At 45.0% G+C, this 13,795-nt stretch overlaps 1 protein-coding gene across 2 annotated transcripts; it reads right to left on the bottom strand.

Annotated features, from left to right (window-relative positions):
- Positions 1–1,487: 1,487 nt before the first annotated feature.
- Positions 1,488–7,555, bottom strand: LOC117962625 (apoptosis facilitator Bcl-2-like protein 14). Of its 2 annotated transcripts, none has more exons than XM_034907796.2 (6): positions 7,358–7,555; positions 4,952–5,634; positions 4,478–4,633; positions 3,981–4,045; positions 3,376–3,642; positions 1,488–3,089 (listed from the first exon to the last, which is right to left on the bottom strand). In XM_034907796.2, exons 2-6 carry the CDS (start codon positions 5,622–5,624, stop codon positions 3,054–3,056), a joined length of 1,197 nt encoding a protein of 398 aa, XP_034763687.2. In that variant the 5' UTR covers positions 5,625–5,634; positions 7,358–7,555; the 3' UTR covers positions 1,488–3,053. The 2 variants fall into 2 exon arrangements, with proteins under 2 accessions (XP_034763687.2, XP_058860714.1); XM_059004731.1 differs by lacking the exon at positions 7,358–7,555 and adding an exon at positions 6,326–7,083.
- Positions 7,556–13,795: the final 6,240 nt, after the last annotated feature.

The raw sequence follows: 13,795 nt of genomic DNA, 5'->3' as shown, positions 1-13,795 counted from the left end.
GCTGGGAGTGGAAATACCAGCTCTGGATGGAAGAGTCTGGGAGCTCAGCCAGTCCATGTCATCCTGTCTAATCTCAGAGAGAACAGGCTGCAGTTTTATGTAGCAACCTTCAGTATTTTTAGCATTAGGAGATGCACTAGACCTTCAAAGATCTCCAGATGTAATAACGTGGGCTGAACGGCTAACCCTGTGCCGCGGGTCTAGCTTCCACTGTGTATTGCCCTGTGCCGTGGGTCTAGCTTCCACTGTGTATTGCCCTGTGCCGTGGGTCTAGCTTCCACTGTGTATTGCCCTGTGCCGTGGGTATAGCTTCCACTGTGTATTGCCCTGTGCCGCGGGTATAGCTTCCACTGTGTATTGCCCTGTGCCGCGGGTATAGCTTCCACTGTGTATTGCCCTGTGCCGCGGGTATAGCTTCCACTGTGTATTGCCCTGTGCCGCGGGTATAGCTTCCACTGTGTATTGCCCTGTGCCGCGGGTATAGCTTCCACTGTGTATTGCCCTGTGCCGCGGGTATAGCTTCCACTGAAATCTTGAGGCACTACACAGTGGCCTTATTGGGTTGTCAGTATCCAGGTGGATAGTAGTACTTGTAATACTGCAGACAGTCAGATTGCTGTCTGCTGCACTGTAAGGGTTCTTTACATAGAGATTGTAATATCACAGAGAGTCAGATTGGTGTCTACTGCACTGTAAAGGTTCTTTACATAGAGATTGTAATATCACAGAGAGTCAGATTGCTGTCTGCCGCACTGTACGGGTTCTTTATATAGAGATTGTAATATCACAGACAGTCTGATTGCTATCTGTTGCTCCACACTGTACGGGTTCTTTATATAGAGAGTGTAATATCACAGTCTCAGATTGCTGTCTGCTGCACTGTAAGGGTTCTTTATATAGAGATTGTAATATCACACAGTCAGATGCTATCTGTTGCTCCACACTGTAAGGGTTCTTTATATAGAGATTGTAATATCACAGACAGTCTGATTGCTATCTGTTGCTCCACACTGTAAGGGTTCTTTATATAGAGAGTGTAATATCACACAGTCAGATGCTATCTGTTGCTCCACACTGTAAGGGTTCTTTATATAGAGATATAAACAGCACTGTGGTTACATATAAAAATAAAACAAATAAACTACACAGGTTTACAAAAAACTCTGAATTTATTTGAAATATCAGGTTGTACACGTTCCAGACCTGGTGTATGCCAGCACACACAATTCACATTTCATTATTTGTTTTATAATAAGCATAGTTTATTGTATACATTAAACATGAACATCCTCTGTAAATAAAGATGATTATTATTATTATTATTATCCTTGAAATCCCATCGTGTCTTGGGTGAAGCGTGTTGAAATAAAAGCGCACTCAGAACAGCAGTTTGTACTCAAGCCTTTTTTTCTTGATGTCTGTTATTTTGTGATTTAACTTCCAGCAAAATGCTCAAGATGAGGAGGAGACCAAGAGGGATGAAGAGACGCACCGAGGGATGCTGGACGTGGCTCAAACTGTCCACTCATTGGGGTAAACTGGACTGTCAACACAGCCTGTGGACGTGATGTCATGCATGCCACAGCAGCAGTGAGTATTCTTGGTTTTGGAAAAAAAAATTCTATGGTTCAGCTGACTTTTCTAAAGTCATGATTTACATACATTTAAGAAATGTGCAAAAAACAATATCAGGAATTCATGCATTGAAAAACATCAGAATTCACTGATAAAGGCTTACGCCCTCATTAAATATTTAGACATTCTTATGACCATTGAACAAAATGTGCAGATAGCTTTTCCTGGCACTAGGGATCACGAAAACACAACAACAGTAGAGCTGTATATACTGCAAGGAGGAATGGAAATGGTTTATCCTTTAATTTACCCCTAAACCTAAAACATTAAAGGGACGCAATTTATCATATTCCATTTCCATAGCCTGTAGCCAGCACTACAGAAGTTTCTTTTCAGTCAAACTGTGACATCTAGTGGAATGAGGTGGAACTACAACACATTTTACAGTAGCTTAATTTCAACTCTTAGTTTAAATGTACACCATTATTATTATTATTATTATTATTATTATTATTATTATTATTATTATTATATAAATAAGCTAAAAATCTACTTTTTACATAAAAAAATGTTTAAATAATTTTCTAAGCATAGATTACCAAGCCCTAATTCAGGGCAGAGATGCCTAAATTCTGCATCTCTCCTCTCTCTACTAACCTCAATAGAATAGAGTGTAAAGAAAGTGCATGTGCATTATTCCAGGTTCGTGGATGCACGAGACCTCTGTGAACGCAGGCAGCGTGTTATGCAATGTGAAAAGGCTCAAGGATGACCTCCTAGTGCTGTACTTGAAGAGCGACTGGTTTCACAGACCCTGAATAGCACCAGTCTTAGACTAGCTTACCTACAATGACGTTGGGTAGCCCAAGACTAGGTGAGTGAAACCAGACCCCCGTGGATCAGAAAAGAATCCCTTTGCACTCCAAAACTGTGATACCAAAGGGGGTCGCCCCGAAGCCTTTACACAGCAAGGTAACATTACAATGAACAGAACCTGGGCTGGGGCTGCAGCAGGTAACACCATCCCAGAGCACGTGCTTGGCACGCAGACATATGATCCACAAGCGTCCTTAACATTAGAAGGTATTTTTCTCTCTGTAGTTTGAGTGGAGGCCAACCAGAAAGATCCATTAAGCCACCTTTTAAAAGTCATGAATCAGCCATCTTGCCAGGGGTTTAAAAGTCATGAATCGGCCATCTTGCCAGGGGTTTAAAAGTCATGAATCGGCCATCTTGCCAGGGGTTTAAAAGTCATGAATCAGCCATCTTGCCAGGGGTTTAAAAGTCATGAATCGGCCATCTTGTCAGGGGTTAAAAGCTTGGCTGGCATTCAGCAGTTAAGTTCCTTCCTTTTAAGGAGAAGGGGTTTCTTGGGCTGCTCCCACTGCCCTGGTGATCGCACAGCCCATTGTTGTAGAAACCTTTCCACAGAGCTTGGTGATAGGGGTTGTGCGTGGCTGGGTAGCGCTGTGGGTGGTTCAGTCCGGACTTTCTACGGGGTAGTCACCGACGTACTGGTGGGATGAAACAAGAAAAGAAATGTGTTAGATTGTGTGTTTTATTAAATATTTAACAAGGCTGCTTTTTTAGATCCTAAGAACTTAAGAAAATTTACAAACAAGGGGAGGCCATTCAGCCCATCTATGCTCGTCCGGCACACACAAAATCAGACTTAAATAGTGACTGAAATAGTAGCAAAGGCATTTGCTTTGACTTGAAGCCATGCGCCCGCCCGGCCCATGTCACACACACACACAGTACAGGTTTAAGAGCAGTGGAGGAATGACGAAGCCCTCTTACCCGTGGCTGGTCGTTGCTGAACTGGGTGAAGCGGTCCTGCAGGTACTGGTTCCCGAAGCCCATGATGCGATTCACCGTGTGGTTACAAAGGCCCGCCACCTTGGCAGTGATGTCCAGCGTGAAGGCAAACTTGACCAGCTCGGGGGGGCTCACCTGCGGCTGCTGACCCATGACCTCTGAGGTCTCCACGTAGAGGTCAGCCAGCTGCTGGAAGGAGCTGTAGGTCATGCCCTGGAAGAAGGAGTTCAGAGCTGTGCTCTCCTTCAGCTGCGGAGCGGCAAACAAGGGGTTAATACAACAGCAAATCAATAAGCAGGGCTCTCACACCCAAACAATCAATTACTCTGTAATACATGGTAGCCACGGATATCTGTTATACAGTCAGCTCGAATATATCTTCATCAGCTGTCTCTTTCACTTCTTTATTTTCCACATCCCGCCCTCTCTCAAACCCGCCCCCCGTGCTCAGGGCACTTCTGATTGGCTCACTTTGTAAAAACAATGTTAACAGAACCTGTATTTGTTTAGCAAGGGAAGATTGTAAAATTTGCTCAGTTATCATAACAAGTCACATGGCAAAAGCTCTGTTGAAGTACTGTGCATACCTTCTCATCTATACCGTCTCCTTCCCTCTGCAGCAAAGAGACAATCTTCTCAATCAGAACCTGATCTGAAAAGAAAGGGAAATATTCTATGAGGATAATTATTCAAAGCACATCACAAAGCCTGCACCTCCTTCATGAAGAGTGAAGACCTCCTAGCGGGTGTCAGGTTTTTTATAATTGTCAATACTGTTTGTGTTTCCAGCTCCCATAGTTACAATTCAAATATAATAACACAGTGTATTCAACAAGCCCAGACAAGCAGCGTCTGCTGTTTGGAATACATTCACGATGCAGCAGACACGGCTGTGAGGGGTCAAGCCGCTAACGAAGTACACTTAGGGGGCTACAAAGACATGACTGCATTTAACTGAAGCCCATTGGTGTGCTTGTATGAGATTGCACCCCAACCCAACACGTGTGGTACCTTCCTCTGCTGAGAGGGGTGTGTTATTTACACCTGTCTTTACAGTCATGCACTTCAGAACACTTCCACTCACCACAAGCAGATATCCCCCCGTCGGTCTCAATGTCGGCTGCAGGAGGAGCAGCAGATTGAAACATCTCTTCCAGGACCGGCTCCTGTGCCTTCACGATGTCCTCCATCGCCACAGACAGCTGCTCGTAGTACGAGTACCGAGGCTGCGTCTCGGGAGCTGGGGAGCAGGGGGAATCAGGGATCAGAACCCATCTTTAATCCTGAACCAGCCGAAAGGCTCCCTCATGTAACAACTCATTTATGTATATGTTTTTTCAATTGTGTTGGTCCTGCACTCTACGTTGTAACACTATTAATGGGACAGTGGTTGGTTCTTGGGACGTTTGAAAATCTTTTACGCTTCAGAGTGTAGCCCTAATCCTGGTCTACCTACATTAATGTTACCTTTTGCAAACCCTCACGAGATTAATGTTTGGCTCAATCTACATCTACAGTGCGTTCTAGTGGCAGACTGGCATTCTGTTCAAATGCTCACCATCTTGCTTATGCACGGTGCCACGAAGAGCCAGGAACGTGGGTTTCTTTGGGGCATCCGTGCCTCGGCTCTTGAAGGAGAAGGTCTTCCGTAGGGTGCTCTTCCGCTTGAGCGGCTTGGCCGGCCGGGGGGTGGTGGGCGTGTATTGGTCCTCCGAGAGCTGCCGGGTCACAGGCAGGCAACTGGCAGAGACACCCTGGCTCTGTGTGGATACCGGGGCTGGCTTCTCCTCCGAGGCTGGCTCCTGGTCCTCTTTCTCCTCGCTGCCCTTCTTCCAGAAGTAGCTGAACAGGCTCTTCAGGACAGACTTCTTCCCCTTCTTGGAAACCTTCTTGGGCTTCTCTGTTGACCTCTCCAGGGGAGTGACAGAGCGGGCTGGGCTCTCTGAAGGCTTTGGGTCACCCGGGACCTTTACCTCCTTGCTAACCTCTCTGCTAGGCCCCAAACTGTCCAGTTCGCTGATTGACCTTCGCACTTCGCCCTTCAAGGTCGTTGCACCCTTGCGGTCTCCTCCTCTCCCCCTGGGCTTCCTGTCTCGTCCCGGTCCATCGGTCAGACTCAGGCTGCGCCTCACATACACCTCCAGCACCCTCTCCGCGTCCTTGCGCCCCAGAGACAGCAACCGGGGCTCCAAGGGAGCGGCTCCCTGCAGGCTCTCCACTGTCGGCTCCATGCTGGGGCTCCTGCAAGACACACAGACACACATGGTCAAGGCAAACACAGTACTGGGGGTACCTTTGATTTACAGATGCTGACTCCACCTTCAAAACTAGTTTGCATCTCTCACTACTTTTTACAACAAGTTCATAAATGCCTAATTGAAATGACTTGGGTGACACATGAATGAAAGCAAAACACAATTAAAAAAAGGTTTTTAGTACTGATACGTAATGCAGGAACTTGTAAGAAACTCTTAATCCATGTTGTATTTCATACTGCTTTAGTGACTCCTCACACTGCACAGTATCTCATTGCCTTTCATGCACAGTATAAATGCCAACTGCATGGATTGTGCATTTATGAACTTGTGAAACTGGAACCACCAGCTGACATCTGCCATCTTGTCACTACCCCCATTGTAAGCGATGACGTCACTCAGACCTTATCTTAGAAAAAGCAATACGTTCCTATCTGTTGGGACAAAGACAGTCTGTTGATTCCTGATAGAAATCATGCTAGCACAAAGCAATAGCCATTCAACTGGATAAATATTCCAGATAACAGAGAGCGCTGTTGACTGCGCGGCATTCTGACTCCGGTCACACCACACAGAGAGTTAACGATAACGGGGAGATGATGACCTCATCCTTGGACCACTCGAAACCTTTGCGGTTGAGTTTACAACTCGTACAACAATCCAAACCCGAGACTAACCAATAACAAATCCTCCAAAACGACACCTGCAGCCACAGCAGCGACCCGGCCGTATCCCGAGGACAGCTTCGTGAAAGCAAACGCAGGAGTTGAAATTGCACCCGTGTGCAGGGGTGCCTGTTCTTTCAATCCTCCGCGTTGGAAACGCTTTCTCCCGACGCTCCCCGCAGCGCGCAGACAGACAGCAGTGGCGCTGAACCGATCGGACTCACTGCCGCATCCCCGACCCGAATAACAAAGCTGAAAACTACAGACAAGCAACAGGATGCGTGTCGCCTCTTGGTTTCCGAAACTAACCATAGTTCCAGTAATTATAAAATACACCACACAAGGAAGTGAAGCAGAAGCAGCAGTCCGATTTGCGCGACGCATTCTACTGTTTTTTCTTTTTACTTTTTGAAAAAAAATAATTAAATAGAATTCACAAACAATACTTTACGCAAAATTAACATAAACTGCATTCAAACCCCAGCGCTGAACACAGCTAGTACAAAGCAACAGCCAGTATAGGCACATTATTATAGGTATCCCTCCATCTCATCATCTTAGCGGCACACACTGTGCTACAACAGAGGATTCGTTTCACCCCCAGAGGAAAAATTAGTTGTTTTTGCAAGTTTTGTATTTCTGTATTTTCAGAAAAAGAAAATGGTACTGATTTTACACCGGGGCAAAACGCATGCAAGTGAAAAAGAACTTGCATTAGTTTTCCATCTGATTTTTTTTTTTCCGATAGCAAAGACGGAACCTCTTTGACCTTAAACTCGCGTATTAACACAACAGTTTTAAAAATAACCATTTCAATAAACCGCGCAGTGCAAGGGATAAAGTAAGCAACGCGCCGCGACTCGGCTTTCACGGATATACACGAAGCAGCAGAAATGCTCAATCGTGCAGCTTCGTCACTCTCTTTAAATACAGCCGGTCCGCCGTTGCGTGCTGTACAGTACGGTTAATAATGAAATACCTGACGGTTACAGTACAGCAGGTACGTGTCTAAATATCTTGATTCATAGAGAAATCATGAATTACCTTGTCTTTTTCTTAGAAATCTCTCTGCTTTAATGTATTTCTCCAACCCGAATGTCCAGCACTCAGGTAGGGTGTTCTCGGTTTGCTGAAGGGTTAGTCAATACAAGCACTTGATAAAGGCTTCTCACACGCCAAGAAGATATTTTAACCAGCCAATCAGCGCAGGATGGGCGGTCGGATGAGGTCATAGCGTGCGCACAGGTAAGGACAGGTAAACATCGATACACGTCGGGGATTTTACTAGGTTGTTTACCAGTTGAGCGATTCTTTTTCCTGTTAAGGAAATGATTTTTTTTTGGAGGGAGGTTACCTAGATGGTTTGGTCTTTTTCGTGCACGTTAATACGTGAATACGTCACAAATGCTCATGTTTTGCTCTTCCCCCGTATCATATTCGTGCGTCCCACAAAACAGTAGCGTGTCCCGGGTCATACATACATGTTATCAACGTAACAAACCTTTTTAACCTCGGGTTTACTTCCAGGGCTGTTTCTGTATAGAGCCTGTGTCTGTATACCTACTGTTAAACAAGGCAAACTGGACTGTCAACGAAGCATGGCATTCTTCCTAACTATATTAAATACTAATATCAAAACATACACTGCACGACTGCAGCATTGCAATGTAGCTCAGGGCAGTACTGTATCAACCTCATTTACTTTATGATACTGTACAGACCCCCCCCCCCCCCCCCCCCCCCTTCATTTAAACGCTGAGTATTCAAATGGAGGCTCGATCAGTTTGAGATTCTAAAGTCATGAATCGCTGTGTTTTAAGAACACAGGTTGCTTCACCCAGTGGTGGTTGAACTGGCCCTGGATGACTGGCAGTCCTCCGAGTGACCCCTGACCACACTGTTTCTTCACGTGTCTCTGCCAGTGTTTGAAGGTGTAAACACTCCAGTTGGCTGGAGGCAGTTTGTCTGCATGCCTCTGCTTTTGAGCTGCTTGCTCAACACCGCGTGACACCCAGAAGTTCCTCGGAATCAGTGGATGTTTATTTTCCAGTCCCCTGGCGTTTGCGTGCCAGTTAGTCACCAATTATTTGAAACCGGTTCAGAGATCCTGGTAATTCTGCAGCGGATGTGATTACTGAAATAGATTTCGTTATTACTGATGTGTGCAGTCATTCTGAGTGGATTTATACACCCTGTGTTAAGAAGCTCCTAGTTCTGGTTGCCTTCTATAGATGTATGTAACCTAGGCTAGACAATGACAGGCAAACAGAACAGAAGAGCAGCTCCTGAACTGCGAGTCATTGCACCAAGAAGGAGATCTATAAAAGCAATAGCAATAGCCGCTAGGAATTACTGCAAACATCCTAAAAAGGTCAAGGGACAATTTAACAACATATCTGTTTGGGTTTATGACAGCACTTTTCATACAATGTTTTAGAAAAAAAACTCATTAGCCGTTCATAGACGCATCACAGTGATGCCTCAGCTGTTTTCGATTTCTCCAGTTTCGCGTGATTAAATGTGTTTTATGGCTTTCTCGTGTTAATCTATAAAGTAATATCTTAATTGGGACTATAGCGTGATCCTGGTGATAGTAACAGGGGTCAGTTTCACTGTGATGTGGGCGGATTGTCATTCAAGAGGTAAAACTAACAAACCGATATTGTGTCCCTACTGGCCTCAGTGGGGGAACCCGCTTACAGAAGCAGTTATAAGACCTAGGGCCGTTGTTAGGTAATTATAACAGAAACGATGCAGTACATGCAGAACGTGACAGGCAGACAGGAAGGCAGACAGGAAGACAGTGTGGGAAGACTCTCCCTACAACTAAAATGACCTTTCAGAACGGAAACATCTGGCAGTGCACCACCTATATGAGGCATCGACTTTTCCATCTGTGGCGTCTCTGTACCTCCCAACCTCCCAAACCTGCCACCCGTTTTACAGCTGAAACATCTTGCCCAATTCTGGGTTTACTGGACTCCACCCTTTACAGCAATAGAAAAGCTTCAGGCTCTTTCCATTGTTCACACTGTGAAGTATCAGGGAGTTACTACTTCCTCGTTCTCTTTCTGCAGGAGACCATACAAGGGCAGCTGTTATCTGCTTGCCTGGCTTGCAGCTCATTGACTGAGATACAGGCGTACTTTACAAGTGGAACTCTGTACCTTACAGCAGAGTCACTGCTGGTAAAAGCTGTTTAGAAGGGAGAAGCAGTTGACAGAGTCAAATAAAACCGTATCAAGCTGGTCGGCAAATGTTTCTGTTAATGTCTCGGGGAATTAATTCAGTTTAATCATGTGCCTTGGGGGGAATGCGTGTTAACAGCTGCTGAAAAACAGGAGCGTGGGGGCCAACTGGTGTAACACAAACACAAATACACAGAGACACACACACAGACACACAAACACACACACAAATACACACACACAAACACACACACACACACACAGTGATACACAGACACAGACACACAAATACAGAGACACACACAAACACACACACAGACACACACACACAGTGATACACAGACACACACACTGACACAAATACACAGAGACACACAAAAAACAGACACACACACACACACACTGACAAACACACATAGACACACACACCCTCAGTGATACACACAAACACACACACTGTGCGAGGCCCCAGCGCTCTGCAGCTCTGACTAGCTGTGACAGCCAGGACTCTCTGGACTGCACGAGGCCCCAGCGCTCTGCAGCTCTGACTAGCTGTGACAGCCAGGACTCTCTGGACTGCACGAGGCCCCAGCGCTCTGCAGCTCTGACTAGTTGTGACCTCCAGGACTCTCTGGACTGCATGAGGCCCCAGCGCTCTGCAGTGAGCTCACTGGGATGCAGAATATTCAGCACACCGCTCTGGTTAATTATTAAATCAGATCTCTTTTAGGCTGTGAGCTGAGCGCACACTGCAGTGCAGGGGCCTGTCTGTCAGCTGCATGGATACAGTGTGGGGTTGCAGGGTTTAATAACCCTGCTATAAAACCCCACGGAAATCCTTCACCATAGGCACTGAGCATGCGTGGCTGCTTAAGACAGCTGGCACCCTATTCAAGGTGCCTGTGTCATTTACTGTTACTGTTCTGGGGTTTATTGGGATAAGTGGCTGCTTGGATCAGGTCTGATGGTTAGAATGTAGTTTAAGGATCCCTATTTGAATCTATACATGTGTCGTGAAACGTTTTGATGCTTTGGAGACTAGTATAAAACTTCATGTTACAGTTATACAGTGCAATAGTCCTGGATTTCAGTGTTCAGAAACTACCTTCACCTGGAAAAACAGTCACAGAACTGAAACTGTGAATCTGTGTTTCATTATCATTTCCTTCATCGGAGTTACCATCGTTCATGGCTTTATGACAGGGCTTTTATATTTACCAAGCAACAGAATGCTGAGCCAGATCAGCCTTTCATAACAGTGCCACCCAGTGGACACTCGGACAAACAGCAACTGACAACGCAGCATGGAGTTCACAGCTCAGAGATTCGGGGGAGGGGGATATATATATATATATATTATTGATATATAGCAGCATTATGCTATATATCAATAATATACAGGGAGATATGTATATATATATATATATATATATATATATATATATATATATATATATATATATATATATATATTATTAAGGGAGTTAGGACATCTGAAATCCATCTCAATACACAGTGCTGCATGCTGCAGCTGTGTTCATTTTGTACCGAGGTTAACCAGCCGTGGCTGTCCAGTGATGCTGAAGCTTGCGGTTCTGTTTCTCTGGGCTGTGAATTATGAATGGAGGAGCGTTGCACTCTCTCAATGGAGAGAGGCTTAACTCACAGCTCATTCAGACAGACTGCTCCAGGATTAGCTACCAAATCCCTTCACAGATTATTCCCCCGAAATGAAATGTCTGTTTCATATCCAGGAGCCCTGATAGCGTCGCTGCCACTCTGTGAATAATAACAGCATGCGTGATGTGCAGCCATCGTGTGGGGAACCCCTCTAGAATACATGCAGAAAGAGCATGCGTGATGTAGAGCCATCGTGTGGGGAATCTCTATAGAATACATGCAGAAAGAGCATGCGTGATGTAGAGCCATCGTGTGGGGAATCTCTATAGAATACATGCAGAAAGAGCATGCGTGATGTACAGCATATTCTCCACTCAGCAACCCCTCCCACCTCTCCCCAGCATGTTGTTTGGACAGCTGCCTTTGTGTTATGCAGTACTGCTCCATCACCACAAGGGGGCAGACAGAGCTCACATGCTCAATTGAAGAGGATGATTCTGACCTTGGCTACAAAGTGAAATCCTGTGCTATATTTCCATTGCTCAGATGCATGCAGTTGAAATCCAACACTCTATTCATCTGTGGCCGCCATTGAAATCGCTTTCATCTCAATCTACTGCTGATAGGGATCCATTCCACATTTGTAGATAGAAAAACACATCCCATACATATCCTCCACTAATGAAACCATGCCCTCTGATACTGGGGAGGTGGATTCATGTTTTACTCAAACACAACATATATAGATTCTCCTCCCTGCCACCTGCGTTTCCATCCTTGACCTTTCCACTGCAGACGCTTGTCCTTCAGTGCCAGTGCAGCCGAGTCCGCACAGGGGCAGAAGCACGTGCAGTTCTGCTGAGTGGGAGAGGGGGCGGAGAGAACACCTGCAAACAGGACTCTTTCTTACTGCAGCGCTGTGCTTGTCTGCAGAGGAGAGACGTGACTTTGAGATGCAATGAGTTGCCATCTCTCAGATTCCTACCTTTAGGAGCATATATAATAATATATTATTGAAAAGTATGTTGCTCCAGGACTCCTATAGTAAATAACACGTGTGTATCCACAATAAGTCACAATTGCTGCTCTTGTATATATATATAGTTATAAAGATTAATACAGGTTCCTGCTTTAAGAAATTGACATAAAATGCATTTAACAAAATCCACTTTCCTATTGCATGTCTTTGCATCAATAAATGGGTCATTGCATATCAACTATTCATGTCATGCAAAAGAACAAAGTGTTTGAGGAATGTGTTCCTGTAGGAGTGTGACAGACAGGATGCTTCAGTTCTACCAGCTGCAGGGCGCTGTGCAGAGACCGGTATTTTGTGGGTAAGTGAAACTGCAGGAGAGCTCATCAGCTGGAAGGTTGTAGTCAGAAGCAGCCTCTGTTAAAACATGCATGAGGATTATTCATCTTTAACGAGCACTCCTGAACGGAAAGTTCCATGCAGACATGCAGGCAGGCAGGCTCGGGGAATGAAAAGGTGAAGCTGAGCTGAGGGTTGGAGCTAGGGTGAGGGTGAGAGTGAGGGTTAGGATTGGAGGTATGGTTAAGGTTGAAGCTAGGGTGAGGGTGAGGGTTAGGGTTATGGTTGGAGATACTGCTTCCATTTAATTTCATAGCACCTTCCCAAAGATCTGGCAAACAGAGATGGCTCCCACGTGGTTTGCTACCTTGGTTCACAGATCCTTATAGCTAATTGTACTGAAGCATTGTGAAAGCCAAGGCATAGATAAGCCCCTATGGTATGGCAAAACACATTACAAAAAAAACATGGCAAACTATGAATGCTGCAGACGTCTAACCTTGGGAAAAGCATGAGAAAACTGCAGAGTTACAATGCAAACTGTACTGTGGTAAATACTGGCATTTCAAATACAGTCTGCAGATCCTCTGCCATTAGATTCAGAGTCAGGTACAGTACCATGCTGTATTGCAGCAGGGCCAAGGCCTTTGAGTTTACGGTTTCTAACAGCAGATCAACACGCTGTCCCAGCTCCTCTAACCTCGTTTAAACCCCATTGAGAACGGATTGGGACTTCGGCAAGGGGACCCCAAAAACCAAGCGAAGCAAGCTGGAGCACGGAGAAGAACATTTTTCACAAACACGTTTATTTATTTATTTTTTCAGAGATTGATTTCTTCAGCTATGTGCTGCAGTGAGAGATGCACAAATACAAATAAACACAGTAACATTGTGTTTCTGCTTTATCTGTGAGATTGCATTCTCCCGGATCGCTGCAGTGCCATGACAGGGCCAGCGTCTCATTCTCCACACTCAAGGTCACTTTGCCATTAATATCTGCTCACACACACGGGAGTGAGATGGATGACAGCAGAGAAGCACACAGACTGAAGGAGAGACCTTACTGTATACACACATATATATATATACACACAAACACACACACACACACACATATATATATATATATATATATATATATATATATATATATATATATATATATAGCACAGTAGCAATCCTGTGCAGTGTCTCTTTTCCCAGTAAACAGATGTTCACTAATGGTTTAATGCAAGCTTATCTTTTCTTTTCACACAACATTTGAGACTCAAATCATGTGGCATCATCATACATGCTTGGGATAATCCAATTTGTATCTCCACAATGAATACAAGGAAGAAAAGGACAACTATCTGATTG

The sequence above is a fragment of the Acipenser ruthenus genome, chromosome 30 (assembly GCF_902713425.1).
Source record: "Acipenser ruthenus chromosome 30, fAciRut3.2 maternal haplotype, whole genome shotgun sequence".
NCBI classification, from domain to species: domain Eukaryota; kingdom Metazoa; phylum Chordata; class Actinopteri; order Acipenseriformes; family Acipenseridae; genus Acipenser; species Acipenser ruthenus.
This window is presented reverse-complemented; position numbering and strand designations above follow the sequence as displayed.